Genomic DNA, 14,105 nt, shown 5'->3' with positions numbered 1-14,105 from the left:
CGTAAGTCAATTTTAGTACTTTAAATATTCAATTGTATGCTGCCAATATCTAGGATACTCTACTAGCAAATATTGCACCTATTGCTCCACTACATTCATTCATTATCTTACAGTTGAGATTCAGCATATCATCAGTTTATAAAAACATGATATACAGTAGTTAGTTGGTGCTGCAATAAGAGATTATTTTAATTATCAATTTGTCTGCCAATAATTTTCCAGAGCCTGATCGTTTATCTTTTATAAATATCAAAAATTGGAAGAAAAGATGCCCATCACAATTTCTCAGAACAGCATGATGTCCTTGTACAACACTGAAGTGATTCTTACACAGTAATGCATCAGCAACTACGGTTAGTAGTTCAGTATGGGTCTTTCGCTTCAGTAAGTGTGCACCGAACAAATACAGTGCAGACAAATGTAGACTGCCAGTAATTTGGCAAACTATTTAGCAAACTTTTAATGGTGAATGCAGATAAACCAGAGCTTGAAAGTCCTCCATTATCATGTCCATTATCATTACCATGTTTGGGGAAATTATTATTAATTATTATATTATATAATCATTATTTATGTGTATGTGGGTATTATAATGATATGTATTATATATTAGTATTACAGAGGTGTTCAAAATCACACACCAATAACTTGTAACACTAATGAATGAAAACCAAAATTGACAAAATCATGATTTTCACAACATTTATTATTTTAAGACGCCATGCTGTGTCAGTTTTCTGCATTGTATATGAAAGGTTATACAATTGTAAGATAAAATAAATAAGTAAATATTTAGAATGTATCTTACATTGCATTGTTCTATTCGGAAAATAAATGCAGTAATATAGATACATACACAGTGGAATACTATAATGAGAGCAAACAAGAGTATTTCTCAAAATGTCAAACTTTTGCTTAACATATTTTATTCACACTGCTTTTAGGGCAAGAAGAAGTGATGAAATATATACCTCAGAGAATTAAGTGAATTTAGACGTTCACATTGGAAAATAGAAATATAAGGACGATATAGCTAAAACTAGAGGAAGGGGGACTTGGGTTATGATATATTTGTAAAAGCCTGGCAACAACCCTGCTTCTCTGCCAGACTGATTATTACACAGCACCTGCTTTAGACCCAGCCTGCCTGTTCTATCTGTTTATCTCACTCCCCTTATTTCTTCTTCATCCTCCACTGCTGTTTAGTCACCAGAAACCTGCTGGGTAAATGACTCGTCAGGATGACTGCAAAATGATGGGGGTTAGCAGCGTCAGGAAACCGTATTGCTGCACCCTGGGTCTAAACTACCATTGACCTTCCCTCTATACACACACACACGTACACACACACACACACACAATTTAGCACAGGGAGTGCTTACCACTTCTCACCACAGTTCATGCCAGCAGAAACCAGCTGAGATGAGACAGAAGCAGCTGTTCACACATTGCAAAATTGCTCTGTCCTCCCCTCCACTGACAACTTAGACCCTTTGGCTTTAACTCCACAGTAAGTCTTTCAAATTGAAATAGAGTTCCTCTTCTTCTATATTTTCCTTTCACTGCCTTTGTCCTTATCTTACAATATATAATATAAAATATGCACATACAGATTGACAGAATTCCCAATAACTCTCAAATCAAATAAAACTGGAAATGTGTGCCTTGCTGTTTGACTTTTTTCAGCAAGTGAAAACACTTTGGTATCTTCTTCTAGGTCCTATTTGGAACAACAAGGCAGCTCCATGCTAGCTTGATTATCATTCGTTTCATAAGATTTGCTGAACAAATCTTCATATTTAAAAAGTTACATTATGGAGGTGTTAATGTTAACTAAACTAAATAATAAAGACTCCCAAGAGACAGGAAGCTTTTATGCTTCTCTAGCTCACACCAGAGTGAGGCTTATCAGGGTTTCATCACAAATGAGAACTGGTATTTCCTAAATCTTGAGATGTACATAAATGTCTGTATAAATATCTTACTGGGTACGTAGTGTTCTTGTGATTCTGTCCACTGAACCTGTGTTGTTCCCAAATTTAACACTCATATGATGGACAGCAGGAGGAGACATGATTAACACCTCAACAATGTAAATCTGCACAATCCTCCAGGGCACAGGAATCTTGAAATGTCATTATGTTTACTGTAAATGTCTTCACTTCTAATTCTCTTAACAGTACATGTTAATTTTTCACAATGAAGGTAGATAATTATTATGTATTATTTCTATTATTATTTTTACATTTTTTTTAAAATGTGAAAGTATTCCCTTTGATCAACCCCTGGACATATAAAGTGTACATTTTTACATATTGTGTATGTTTATTGTGGAGGCCTGATGAATGTCAACAGAGCAGCAGGTGAACAGTGACCAGGTTGAATCAGACATATGTGACTATCTCACTTGTTAAAGACAGGTTATGTGAGATTCGCTGACAGAGGGAAGAGTATCAGAGCACTTGGTGTCATTACATCTCAAAACACTGCCATGATGTGTGTGTCCACAGTGTTCGTATCCTCCCACATTGTTTAGCTCTCCTGCATACCAAAAGAGTCAATGGCACAACCATCAGGCTACACCCATCTGCCTGCTTTGAGGTCAAAGTTCAGGGCTTTGAAGATATTATGTGTATGTAAATGGTTAAAGAGTGCTTTCTTTAATATGCTTTGGAGAGGGTCGTCTGCATGGTTACTAGATAGATAGATAGATAGATAGATAGATAGATAGATAGATAGATAGATAGATAGATAGATAGATAGATAGATAGATGGATAGATAGATAGATACAGTAGACTTCACATTTTCTTACAAAGAAAGAAAAGTTTTTCCAGCAGCTTCAATTTATGCGAGTCCAAGGTTTAGTAGTAGTTTTAGCATGCAGTCTTAATGCATAGAACAACAGGTACAGACAAAACCCTTTTTGTAGCTAAGGACAAATTCTGCGAGATGCACAAACAAAAGTAAATGTTTGGGAACACTGGTGGTCGTTCCATTTGACATCTGTGCCAAAGTTGCTGTGGACACAGTCTTCATTATTTCCACTGTTGTCTGGCTGTCCTGCGCTCCAAAAGACAAACTTGACAGCAGACCCATCAGACCACATCCATCCTCTTTCCTTCTGGGTGTCACTGAGCCCGATCCAGGTCCATCCCTCAGCAGGGTCAAAGTTCTTGATCAGGGATTTGACGAATTTCTGTTCCTCCAGACTGTGGATAGACACCAGGTTGGCTCCCTCTGACACACAGTGGAGCTCTGCATCAGCCCAGGTCATACGTGTGGCGACGTACTTGAAGCAGCGGCCGTTGAAATTGTACCAAAACATGGGACAGTTGCCACGCAGCAGCTTCAGTTGATGGTCATCTGAAGGAGACACGGCGCCCAGAGCCAGACCAAGTAAGAAGAGGAACAAGAGCATGTTGGTGTCAGAGTCTCTGTCAGAGTCTTTGGAGTAAGTGATCTGCACTGATGGGTGAGATTGAGAATCTTGCGGAAACAGTTGAAAGGCCACTTTCTTTTATCTGCATCAGGGAGGGTGTTTGCACGGTTGGTGTGTTATCATTGGTCCAAGGCACTTGGCAAACACTTTCGTGTCACACAACCACACCATATCTGAACATAAGCCAAAAAAAGCCCACTGGCTCACCCTGAGATGTAAAAGCTATAATTTATTGATTGATCAGCTTTAAAATGGGTCAGTTTGAAGACAAGGAATGCGACCATGTTCCTCTTACAAATGAAAAGTTGAACTATGATGCAATAAAACATATTGTTGCTCAATTTAACACACTATTACAGCCTGACTCGGTCTGGTGTGATAATCAGCTCATGGTGGCTGACGTTAGATAATGTTAGCAAACTTCAGGTAAATATAGCTGTATCATGGAGAGTCAGTTGCTGACTCTTCTCCACTTGTGCTATTGTTACAGAAGCTTGTCTTTTTAGCTAATTGCTAAATTACTATTTATCTAAAAAGCAGTTTGGCATCAAGTACTTTCCTGTAACTGTCTCTAGTATCCACAGTGGCTGCTGTTCAGCAAAAGATGTGTATGTAGTTTCAGTCAATGTCAATCTTTTCTCATTATTGATAATTGATCTTAAATGGTTTTGTGTAATATTCGTAGATATAAATGACTCCTGAAAAGCAAGAATCTCAAGAATAAAACGATTAGCTTAGCTTAGTGACACTTCTTTACAATTTACATCCATGTGACATGAAGTACTTAAGCACTAAAAGGAAAACAGGGAAGTAAAAGACAATCAATGAAAGCTCACTTACAATCCCTAAATGACTATATGATGCAGGCATATCTACTTCTGATATCTGTTCCAGGAACCCTTTCAGTCCAATGTGTTCTTTCCCGTTTGGACCAAGTTACTTAGATCGATGGACAAGTGATTCATCAGTGGGAATTTTTTTGACATAAAATGTCAATCACAGGCTTAATCAACATGTATGTTTGTCTCACTGATCTGATGGATTGAACATAATAGATTATGCCAGATAATATGACCATTTAATGTACAATATGCCGCTGTAAGCTGCTTAATTCTCACAGGAGAAAATATAACAGATGATATGAACAGAACATACCAGTGTGACTTGAGGTTGCCAATCATAGCATTAATGGGAAGACTGCTGAGACCCCAAGTACAGAGATTACACGAGAAAGCGTTTGTATATGCCATTATGCCATTAACCAGTGCACTAGCCGCAGGGCTAATAGTATATAAGTCCCCAAAACCAAACATTTCCATGACGTTAACTAAGTAAGTCCAATCTATTTCATGTCTTCTCAGCATCAAATGAGATTAGGACACCTTGTGCTTGATGACTGTTTGTGTGTTGAATGAAATTTGTTATCATGATGTCAAAAAGCATCTCTGCTCTGAGTTAAATCTGCTTTTTCGTGAAAACAGGACAGAAGTCATGCCAGGACTCATTCAAGGAAATCAAACTCTGTGGTGAAAAAAGACACTGACTTCTAAGCAAAGCAAGAGTTCTACAGAACGTATGCTGCAGGACTCAATGTGACATTTGTCACTGAAAAAGGTTAAGGTCAATATTATTTACAGAGCAATGTAAAATGATTATTATCTATTGAAATACAAATATCATAATCCAATGAGAAACATGTAGGAGTGTTGAGATAAAAATTAACCAAATTAAAACAAGGAAGTAAAAGAGAAGCAATACATTTTCCAATCAGGGACGAGCTGGTGGCAACAAGGGATCAGAGTCTGCCTTTAGAGGAAATAATACAGGGAAAAATGATAAGGAATTGTTGATTAAAAAATTATCTATGATTCTAAAATGAAAACAAGGAAATAATTATAAAGACAAACAATAGATGTTCCTTGTTCATCAACTGTTGTTGAACTCTTGCACGTTCAGGAAAACTGTAGTATTTATTTTTCTACATAATGATATTTTTGTTGGATCATATTAATAAAAATCAACATTTTCACAGTCAAACACAACAGGGCTGAGCTATAACAGAGAGGGGAACAACAGGAAGATTTATGCACAATTCCTCACTAAAACTATGATGCAGGTCAGTCGAATGATGTCTGTTCCATAGAAATACCAGGAAGCCAGGAATGTCCAAATGCATTCTTCCCAAACATCTTGATCGCAGCAACATTGTGAAGGTTCTCTTCCTATTACTTCATGCATTTCAATATTATGCCCATTACAGCTCTCTTGCAATGCTAAAAATATTAAATGTAACTTTTGTTCATTGGGAAATTAATCATACATATCTCAAAAGGTCCAAGAAGGGCTATATCGACACACACACACACATACACACACACACCAAATAAGTTAATAAAGTTAATAAGTTAAGTTAATGCATGAATTTATTAATGAAAATATACGTTAGTGAAATGATGTCAGTACAGAAACAGAAAAGTTTTTATTTATATCTTTATTGTGGAGGACAAATGCATGCCAACGGAGCAACAAGTGAACAGTGACCAGGTTGAATCACACTTACAATATGTAACTATCTCATTTGTTAAGGACAGGCTATATGAGACGCACAAACAGAGGGAGGAATTAAAGAACATGGGACGTCGTTCCATTTCAGATGTGTGCCATAGATTTTGATCACACAGTGTTCATTTTCTCCAGCGTTATCTGGTTGACCCAAGCTCCAAAAGACAAATTTGACAGCGCAACCATCAGACCATGTCCATCCTCCTTCCTTGTGGACGTCACTGAGTCCGATCCAGGTGCCTCTCTTAGTTCTTAATCAGGGATTTGACAGAATTGTGTTCCTCCAGACGTTCAACGTGTCCTCTCTTGTATTGTGAACTTTGTGTTTTTTTGTTTGAACATGCAAAAAGGTTTCAAACAACATTGTTGTCATGATGTAATTTTACAATCATGACAGCGGCTGATTAAACAGTAAATACACCTTCCTGTTGGTCTCCTGTCCATTACAGAGTTTGACACCAGAGCACAGAGATGAACGTCATCACACTGACTTACTCCTCTGCTGTCCTCAAGTGGCCACTTGAGGACAGCAGAGGAGCTCTTGTGCTCTTTGAACACAACAAGCTGCATCTTTAAAGCAAAACTGTTCCATAAGAAAATGAATAACACAATGTTGTCTCTTTGCTACTACAGCCTGACTTTGTCCCGTATTACCAGTAGCTCACGTTAGCTAATGTTGGTGAAAACTTGTACTCCTAGCAAGTTTTCTCTTCGAAAAATAGAAGAATAAAAACTCATTCAGCTCAAGTTCCTCTTATTTGAACGTACAGGTTTATCAGACAGGAGGCTAACAATGTGTGTGTTCCTCTTGATCGAGTCCCTTCCACTATCATATTGGATGTTTTATGTCATGTTTGTGGACATAAATAACTCCTGAAAAGCAGGAATATTATGTACAACCTTAAGCAATACCTTCTGTACAATAAACAGACTTTTTCAGGTCTTTAGAATTTACATCCACATAATATGAAGTACTTAAATATGCTTTTGATTTGAATTAGTTGGAGAATCAGTGTCCACAAAGCTGGCTGCATTTCCATTCAGGGGCGTGTGGGTGGGAACAAGGGATCAGAGTCTATCTTTAAAGGAAATAATATCTTATAATAATAATGTCTTTCGGGAAAATAATTACAACGGATGTTCAGATAAAAATTAACCAGGACTTGGAACAAGGACATGGCAATAAAGACAAGCAATAAATGTTCCCTCTTCATCAACAGTTGTTGAACATTCAGGAGAGTGTTTGATTAAGTGTTTGTTTTTCTATGTAATGATATTTTCATAAGGTCAATTCTTATCAGTGTTATCACAGTCAAACAAAACCAGCCTAAGATATAGGGGAACAAAACAAATAAAGTTTACACACGATCCCTGCTGAATATGTGTTCCATAGAAATTCCAGGAAGCTTCCAGTCCAATGTGCCCTTCATCCTTTGGTCCGAGTCACTTCCATCACAGCACAAGGGATTCATCAGAGGCTAAATAAAGATGCTGTCAGTTCCCTTTACTTTGGCACTGAGCTTTTCATTGGAAAAACTAAAAACTCTTGTTACAGTAGTAGGTTTTTCCTGGATCCACCTAGTCTAAACATTTTCTCAAAGCTCAAAGCTTACATTTGAGTCCAAGGTGCCCTTTTAGGTGGCTGAGGTCTTAAAAATATTTGGACCAAGTAAGTCCTGTCTATTTACACAAAAGGGATAAACTGGGATCAGTTGTGCTCATGTGTTGTCAAAGCAATATCCTATATTGTATTGGAGCTGGAGAAGATATCCAAAAGCAAAACAAAAAAAAGATTAACCTGCATGTGTATCTTTCTTTGGTCTTGGTCTTGGAGTTTTGCTTCTTTACAATTAAATAAGAAACAAACATCCCAATGCTCCCAAACTGCTTGGACCCCAATCATTGCCACTTTCTGCTATATCTTTTGTTTTGAGATTATTAAAAGTAACATACGTATATTATATTTCCTTTGTAATATTCCCTTTGATCGGCCAGTGGAGTTAACAGTGAGAATACCCAATAGCCATGAAAATGAAGGTTAGTGAAATGACAAGCATAAGAGTGTACATTTATGCCGCTATTGTCGAGACATAAAGCATTTCAACAGAGCAACATGTGACCAGGTTGAATCAGATGTATGTAACTGTCTCAGTTACTGAGGACAGCTTATGTGAGATGGACTGAAGATCATTGGTTGTCAGTCCATTTAAGTGCTTCATACTTGTTCACACAATGTTCATGTCCTCCAGCCTCCTACATACATCCATGTCCTACATACCATCAGTGATCTGACAAATTCGTGTTCCTCCAGACTGTGGTTAGACACCAGGTTGGCTCCCTCTGACACACAGTGGAGCTCTGCACCAGCCCAGGTCATACGTGTGGCGATGCACTCATGACTGGAACAGCTGGCACACAGTAGCTTCACTTTATGGTTCACAAAATAAAAAAAACAAGTATGTTTACTTTCCAGCATTGCAGCTTCAACCCATGAACATCTTTTTTTTAATATACAGGTGCATCTCAAAAAATTAGAATATCATGAAAAAGTTAATTCTGTATTTCTGTAATTCAATTCAAAAAGTGAAACTCATACACTATATAGATTCATTACACACAAAATGAAATATTTCAAGCCTTTATTTGTTTTAATTGTGATGATTGTGGCTTACAACTCATAAAAACCCCAAATTCAGTATCTCAGAAAATTAGAATATTGTGAAAAAGTTCAATATTGTAGGCTCACACTGTCACACTCTGATCAAGTAATTCATTCAAAACACCTGCAAAAGTTTCCTGAGCCATTAAAAGGCCTCTCAGTCTGGTTCAGTATGCTACACAGTCATTGACACTCTCCACAAGGAGGGTAAGCCACAGAAGGTAATTGCTTAAGAAGCTGGCTGTTCACAGAGTGCGGTATCCAAGCACATTCATAGAAAGTTGAGTGGAAGGAAAAATTGTGGTCGGAAAAGGTGCACGAGCAACAGGAATGACCGCAGCCTTGAGAAGACTGTCAAGCAAAGCCGATTCAAGAATTCAAGAAGGGGAGCTTCACAAGGAGTGGACTGAGGCTGGAGTCAGTGCATCAAGAGCCACCACACACAGACGTGTCCTGGACATGGGCTACAAATGTTGCATTCCTCAAGTCAAGCCACTCCTGAACCAGAGACAATGTCACAGGCGTCTCTCCTGGGCCAAGGAGAAAAAGAACAGGACTGTTGCCGGACTGAAAGTACATTTTGCATTTCATTTGGAAATCAAGGTCGCAGAGTCTGGAGGAAGAGTGGAGAGGCACAGAATCCAAGTTGCTTGAAGTCCAGTGTGAAATTTCCACAGTCAGTGATCATTTGGGGAGCCATGTCATCTGCTGGTGTCGGTCCTTTGTGTTTTATCAAGATCAAAGTCAATGCAGCCGTCTACCAGGAACTTTTAGAGCACTTCATGCTTCCATCAGCTGACAAGCTTAATGGAGATGCCGATTTTCTTTTCCAGCAGGACTTGGCACCTGCCCACACTGCCAAAACTACCAAAACCTGGTTTATTGAGCATGGTATTAGTGTGCTTGATCAGCCAGCAAACTCCCCTGACCTGAACCCCATAGAGAATCTATGGGGTATTATCAAGAAGAAGATGGCAGACACCAGACCCAACAATGCAGACGAGCTGAAGGCCACTATCAAAGCAACCTGGGCTTCCACAACACCTCAGCAGTGCCACAGACTGATCGCCTCCATGCCACGCCGCATTGATGCAGTAATTCAAGCAAAAGGAACCCCAACCAAGTATTGATTGCACACATGAACGTACTTTTCAGAAGGGCGACATTTCTGTATATATATTTTTTTAATTGGCTTTATGTAATATTCTAATTTTCTGAGATACTGAATTTGGGGTTTTTATGAGTTGTAAGCCACAATCATTACAATTAAAACAAATAAAGGCTTGAAATATTTCATTTTGTGTGTAATCTATATAGTATATGGGTTTCCCTTTTTGAATTGAATTATATAAATGAATTAACTTTTTCACGATATTTAATTTTTTTGAGATGCACGTGTGTGTGTGTGTGTGTGTGTATATATACACTTTTCTTTTCACTGGAAAACTCTGACACCACTGTGTTATGGTGGTAGTAGTTTTTTGTGGATCCAGTTAAATAGTAAACTACACATATTCCTACAAAGACAGAAAAGACAAGGAGTTTTTCCAGCAGCTTAGATGTATATGGCTCCGAGGGGATGTTTTAGATGGCCTCTAAAAAAAAAAAGCAGTTAAAAGTGCACTAGTCTGGTTGGTGATATGTGGACCAGAACAACAGCATGTATGTTAAATATCAATTCAAGTAAATGTTAAATGTTAATTACTTTTCTTCGAAATCTAAACAATTCTAAACTTTGAGATAGAGTTTTTTAAAGTATTTCCTTTGAATGAAATGACTTCTGTACACAAACATAAAAGTGCTGATTAGTTTCTTTATTATGCAGGTCTAACGTGTCATTACAGAGCAACAGCGACCAGGTTTAATCAGAATTACAATATGCAACTGTCTCAGTTGTTAAGGACAGGTTACACGAGATGCGCAAACAGAGGGAAAAACTGAAGCACACCGGACATCATTCCACTTCAGATGTGTGCCAAAGTTGTTCTCCACACAGTTTTCCCCTCCCTGATTGTTTGGCTCTCCTGCACTCCAAAAGACAAATTTGACAGCACAGCCATCAGACCACATCCATTTGCCTTCTTTGTGGATGTCACTGAGCCCGACCCAGGTCCGTCCCTCAGCGTGGTCAAAGTTCTTGATCAGGGTTTTGACGAATTTCTGTTCCTCCAGACTGTGGATAGACACCAGGTTGGCTCCCTCTGACACACAGTGGAGCTCTGCATCAGCCCAGGTCATACGTGTGGCGACGTACTTGAAGCAGCGGCCGTTGAAGTTGAACCAAAACATGGGACAGTTGCCGCGCAGCAGCCTCACTTGACGGTCATCTGAAGGAGACACGGCGCCCAGAGCCAGACCAAGTAAGAAGAGGAACAAGAGCATGTTGGTGTCAGAGTCTCTGTCAGAGTCTTTGGAGTAAGTGATCTGCACTGATGGGTGAGATTGAGAATCTTGCAGAAACAGTTGAAAGGCCACTTTCTTTTATCTGCATCAGGGAGGGTGTTTGCACGGTTGGTGTGTTATCATTGGTCCAAGGCACTTGGCAAACGTGGGGATGTCACATTAAAGCTATAATTATCGATAGATAGATAGATTATATTATACTCTACACTATCCCTCAATGGTTATTTGAAACAGGCAAATCCATCTCTGGTATTTGTTCAGTAGAAATGCCGGGAAGCTTTCAGCCCTTCAACCTTTGGACCAAGTCCCTTTATTTTGGCACTGAGCTTTTCATTTGCTTTTCGCCAAAGCAAAGCATGCACAATCCAGCTGTCAATTTACACTTAGTACACAGAAGGGATCTATTGAGATCAGTTTTGTTGTGTGTTGTTCATGCAGTAAAGGAGAATAGGAGGCGAGAATACATTCATCGCAAACATCTTCATCATTCTCTTCCCATTACTTCATGTCTTTCAATATTGTGTCCATAACAGCTTTACATATTCTACATATATGGAATAAAACATTTGTGCAATGTGAAATGAGAGATATCTCAGTAAGTCCAAGACAAACCACATCCTGCGTTAACTTAGCTAAGTTACCACAGTGAACATATTTTGGACTTGTGGAGATAAAAATGATCATCATCAACAATCTTTGATTCATATATGAACCCATATTATTGTCAACTGTTACATTACTTTTTTTTACATCTATACAATTTTCTGTGGGCCAATGAGGAAAAAAAATAGAAATAGAGGGAGAGAATAGAGATAGAAATATTTTCTTTGACACGCCATTGAAATTATATATATATATATACATACAGGTGCTGGTCATATAATTAGAATATCATGAAAAAGTTGATTTATTTCAGTAATTCCATTCAAAAAGTGAAATTTGTATATTATATTCATTCATTACACACAGACTGATATATTTCAAGTGTTTATTTCTTTTACTTTTGATGATTATAACTGACAACTAATGAAAAACTCAAATTCAGTATCTCAGAAAATTAGAATATTACTTAAGACTGATACAAAAAAAAGATTTCTAGAAAAGTTGGCCAACTGAAAGGTATGAACATGAAAAGTATGAGCATGTACAGCACTCAATACTTAGTTGGGGCTCCTTTGGCCTGAATTACTGCAGCAATGCGGCGTGGCATGGAGTCGATCAGTCTTTGGCACTGCTCAGGTGTTATGAGAGCCCAGGTTGCTCTGATAGTGGCCTTCAGCTCTTCTGCATTGTTGGGTCTGGCGTATCGCATTTTCCTCTTCACAATACCCCATAGATTTTCTATGGGATTAAGGTCAGGCGAGTTTGCTAGTCAATTAAGAACTGGTCCTTAAACCAGGTACTGGTAGCTTTGGCACTGTGTGCAGGTGCCAAGTCCTGTTGGAAAATGAAATCTGCATCTCCATAAAGTTGGTCAGCAGCAGGAAGCATGAAGTGCTCAAAAACTTCCTGGTAGACGGCTGCGTTGACCTTGGACCTAAGAAAACACAGTGGACCAACACCAGCAGATGACATGGCACCCCAAACCATCACTGACTGTGGAAACTTTACACTCGACTTCAAGCAACGTGGATTCTGTGCCTCTCCTCTCTTCCTCCAGACTCTGGGACCTTGATTTCCAAAGGACATGCAAAATTTACTTTCATCAGAGAACATAACTTTGGACCACTCAGCAGCAGTCCAGTCCTTTTTGTCTTTAACCCAGGCGAGACGCTTGTGACGCTGTCTGTTGTTCAAGAGTGGCTTGACACAAGGAATGCGACAGCTGAAACCCATGTCTTGCATACGTCTGTGCGTGGTGGTTCTTGAAGCACTGACTCCAGCTGCAGTCCACTCTTTGTGAATCTCCCCCACATTTTTGAATGGGTTTTGTTTCACAATCCTCTCCAGGTTGCGGTTATCGCTATTGCTTGTACGCTTTTTTCTACCACATCTTTTCCTTCCCTTCGCCTCTCTATTAATGTGCTTGGACACAGAGCTCTGTGAACAGCCAGCCTCTTTAGCAATGACCTTTTGTGTCTTGCCCTCCTTGTGCAAGGTGTCAATGGTCATCTTTTGGACAACTGTCAGGTCAGCAGTCTTCCCCATGATTGTGTAGCCTACAGAACTAGACTGAGAGACCATTTAAAGGCCTTTGCAGGTGTTTTGAGTTAATTAGCTGATTAGAGTGTGGCACCAGGTGTCTTCAATATTGAACCTTTCCACAATATTCAAATTTTCTGAGATACTGAATTTGGGTTTTTCATTAGTTGTCAGTTATAATCATCAAAATTAAAAGAAATAAACACTTGAAATATATCAGTCTGTGTGTAATGAATGAATATAATATACAAATTTCACTTTTTGAATGGAATTACTGAAATAAATCAACTTTTTCATGATATTCTAATTATATGACCAGCACCTGTATGTGTGTGTGTATATGTATATATATATATATATATATATATATGTATATGTGTGTGTGTGTGTGTGTGTGTATATATATATGAATTATTATAGTGAGCAACATTCATGAAAATGAAAGATAATGAGATGATTTCTGAGTGTGCACTTGCACTTTTGTAATTTTAGCATGCAGTCTTAATGCATAGAGCAAAAGGTGGAAAGTCAAGAGTTGAATCAGACAAAACCCTTTTTGTAGCCAAGGACAAATTCTGCGAGATGCACAAACAAAAGTAAATGTTTGGGAACACTGGTGGTCGTTCCATTTTAAATCTGTATCAAAGTTGCTGTGGACACAGTCTTCATTATTTCCACTGTCGTCTGGCTGTCCTGCACCCCAAAAGACAAATTTGACAGCAGACCCATCAGACCACATCCATCCTCTTTCCTTCTGGGTGTCACTGAGCCCGATCCGGGTCCATCCCTCAGCAGGGTCAAAGTTCTTGATCAGGGACTTGACGAATTTCGGTTCCTCCAGACTGTGGATAGAGTTGAAATCATACCAGAACATGTCACAGTTGCCGAGCTGTAGATTC

The 14,105-nt window shown here is 38.7% G+C and overlaps 3 protein-coding genes across 3 annotated transcripts; all 3 read right to left on the bottom strand.

Moving 5' to 3' along the window:
• Nucleotides 1-2,900: 2,900 nt before the first annotated feature.
• Nucleotides 2,901-3,433, bottom strand: LOC139215637 (lactose-binding lectin l-2-like). The gene has a single exon (XM_070846658.1). It carries the CDS (start codon nt 3,417-3,419, stop codon nt 2,931-2,933), a length of 489 nt encoding a protein of 162 aa, XP_070702759.1. The 5' UTR covers nt 3,420-3,433; the 3' UTR covers nt 2,901-2,930.
• A 2,588-nt stretch (nt 3,434-6,021) lies between these two features.
• On the bottom strand, nt 6,022-9,601 carry LOC139215848 (lactose-binding lectin l-2-like). The gene is made up of 4 exons (XM_070846881.1): nt 9,591-9,601; nt 8,281-8,401; nt 6,120-6,246; nt 6,022-6,032 (listed from the first exon to the last, which is right to left on the bottom strand). The coding sequence occupies exons 1-4, from the start codon at nt 9,599-9,601 to the stop codon at nt 6,022-6,024; spliced, it is 270 nt and encodes an 89-aa protein (XP_070702982.1).
• Nucleotides 9,602-10,460: 859 nt separating this feature from the next.
• LOC139215624 (lactose-binding lectin l-2-like) lies at nt 10,461-11,058 on the bottom strand. The gene has a single exon (XM_070846640.1). The coding sequence runs from the start codon at nt 11,041-11,043 to the stop codon at nt 10,558-10,560; it is 486 nt and encodes a 161-aa protein (XP_070702741.1). The 5' UTR covers nt 11,044-11,058; the 3' UTR covers nt 10,461-10,557.
• Nucleotides 11,059-14,105: the final 3,047 nt, after the last annotated feature.

This window comes from Pempheris klunzingeri, chromosome 16 (genome assembly GCF_042242105.1).
Source record: "Pempheris klunzingeri isolate RE-2024b chromosome 16, fPemKlu1.hap1, whole genome shotgun sequence".
NCBI lineage: Eukaryota > Metazoa > Chordata > Actinopteri > Acropomatiformes > Pempheridae > Pempheris > Pempheris klunzingeri.
This window is presented reverse-complemented; position numbering and strand designations above follow the sequence as displayed.

Excerpts from the sequence above, each read along its gene's own strand:
- LOC139215848 (XM_070846881.1), bottom strand. Across the intron at positions 6,247-8,280 it reads AATTTGTCAGATCACTGATG|AGAGGCACCTGGATCGGACT; the intron begins GTATGTAGGACA and ends TTAAGAACTAAG.
- LOC139215624 (XM_070846640.1), bottom strand. The coding sequence starts at position 11,043 with ATGCTCTTGTTCCTCTTCTTACTTGGTCTGGCTCTGGGCGCCGTGTCT.
- LOC139215637 (XM_070846658.1), bottom strand. The coding sequence starts at position 3,419 with ATGCTCTTGTTCCTCTTCTTACTTGGTCTGGCTCTGGGCGCCGTGTCT.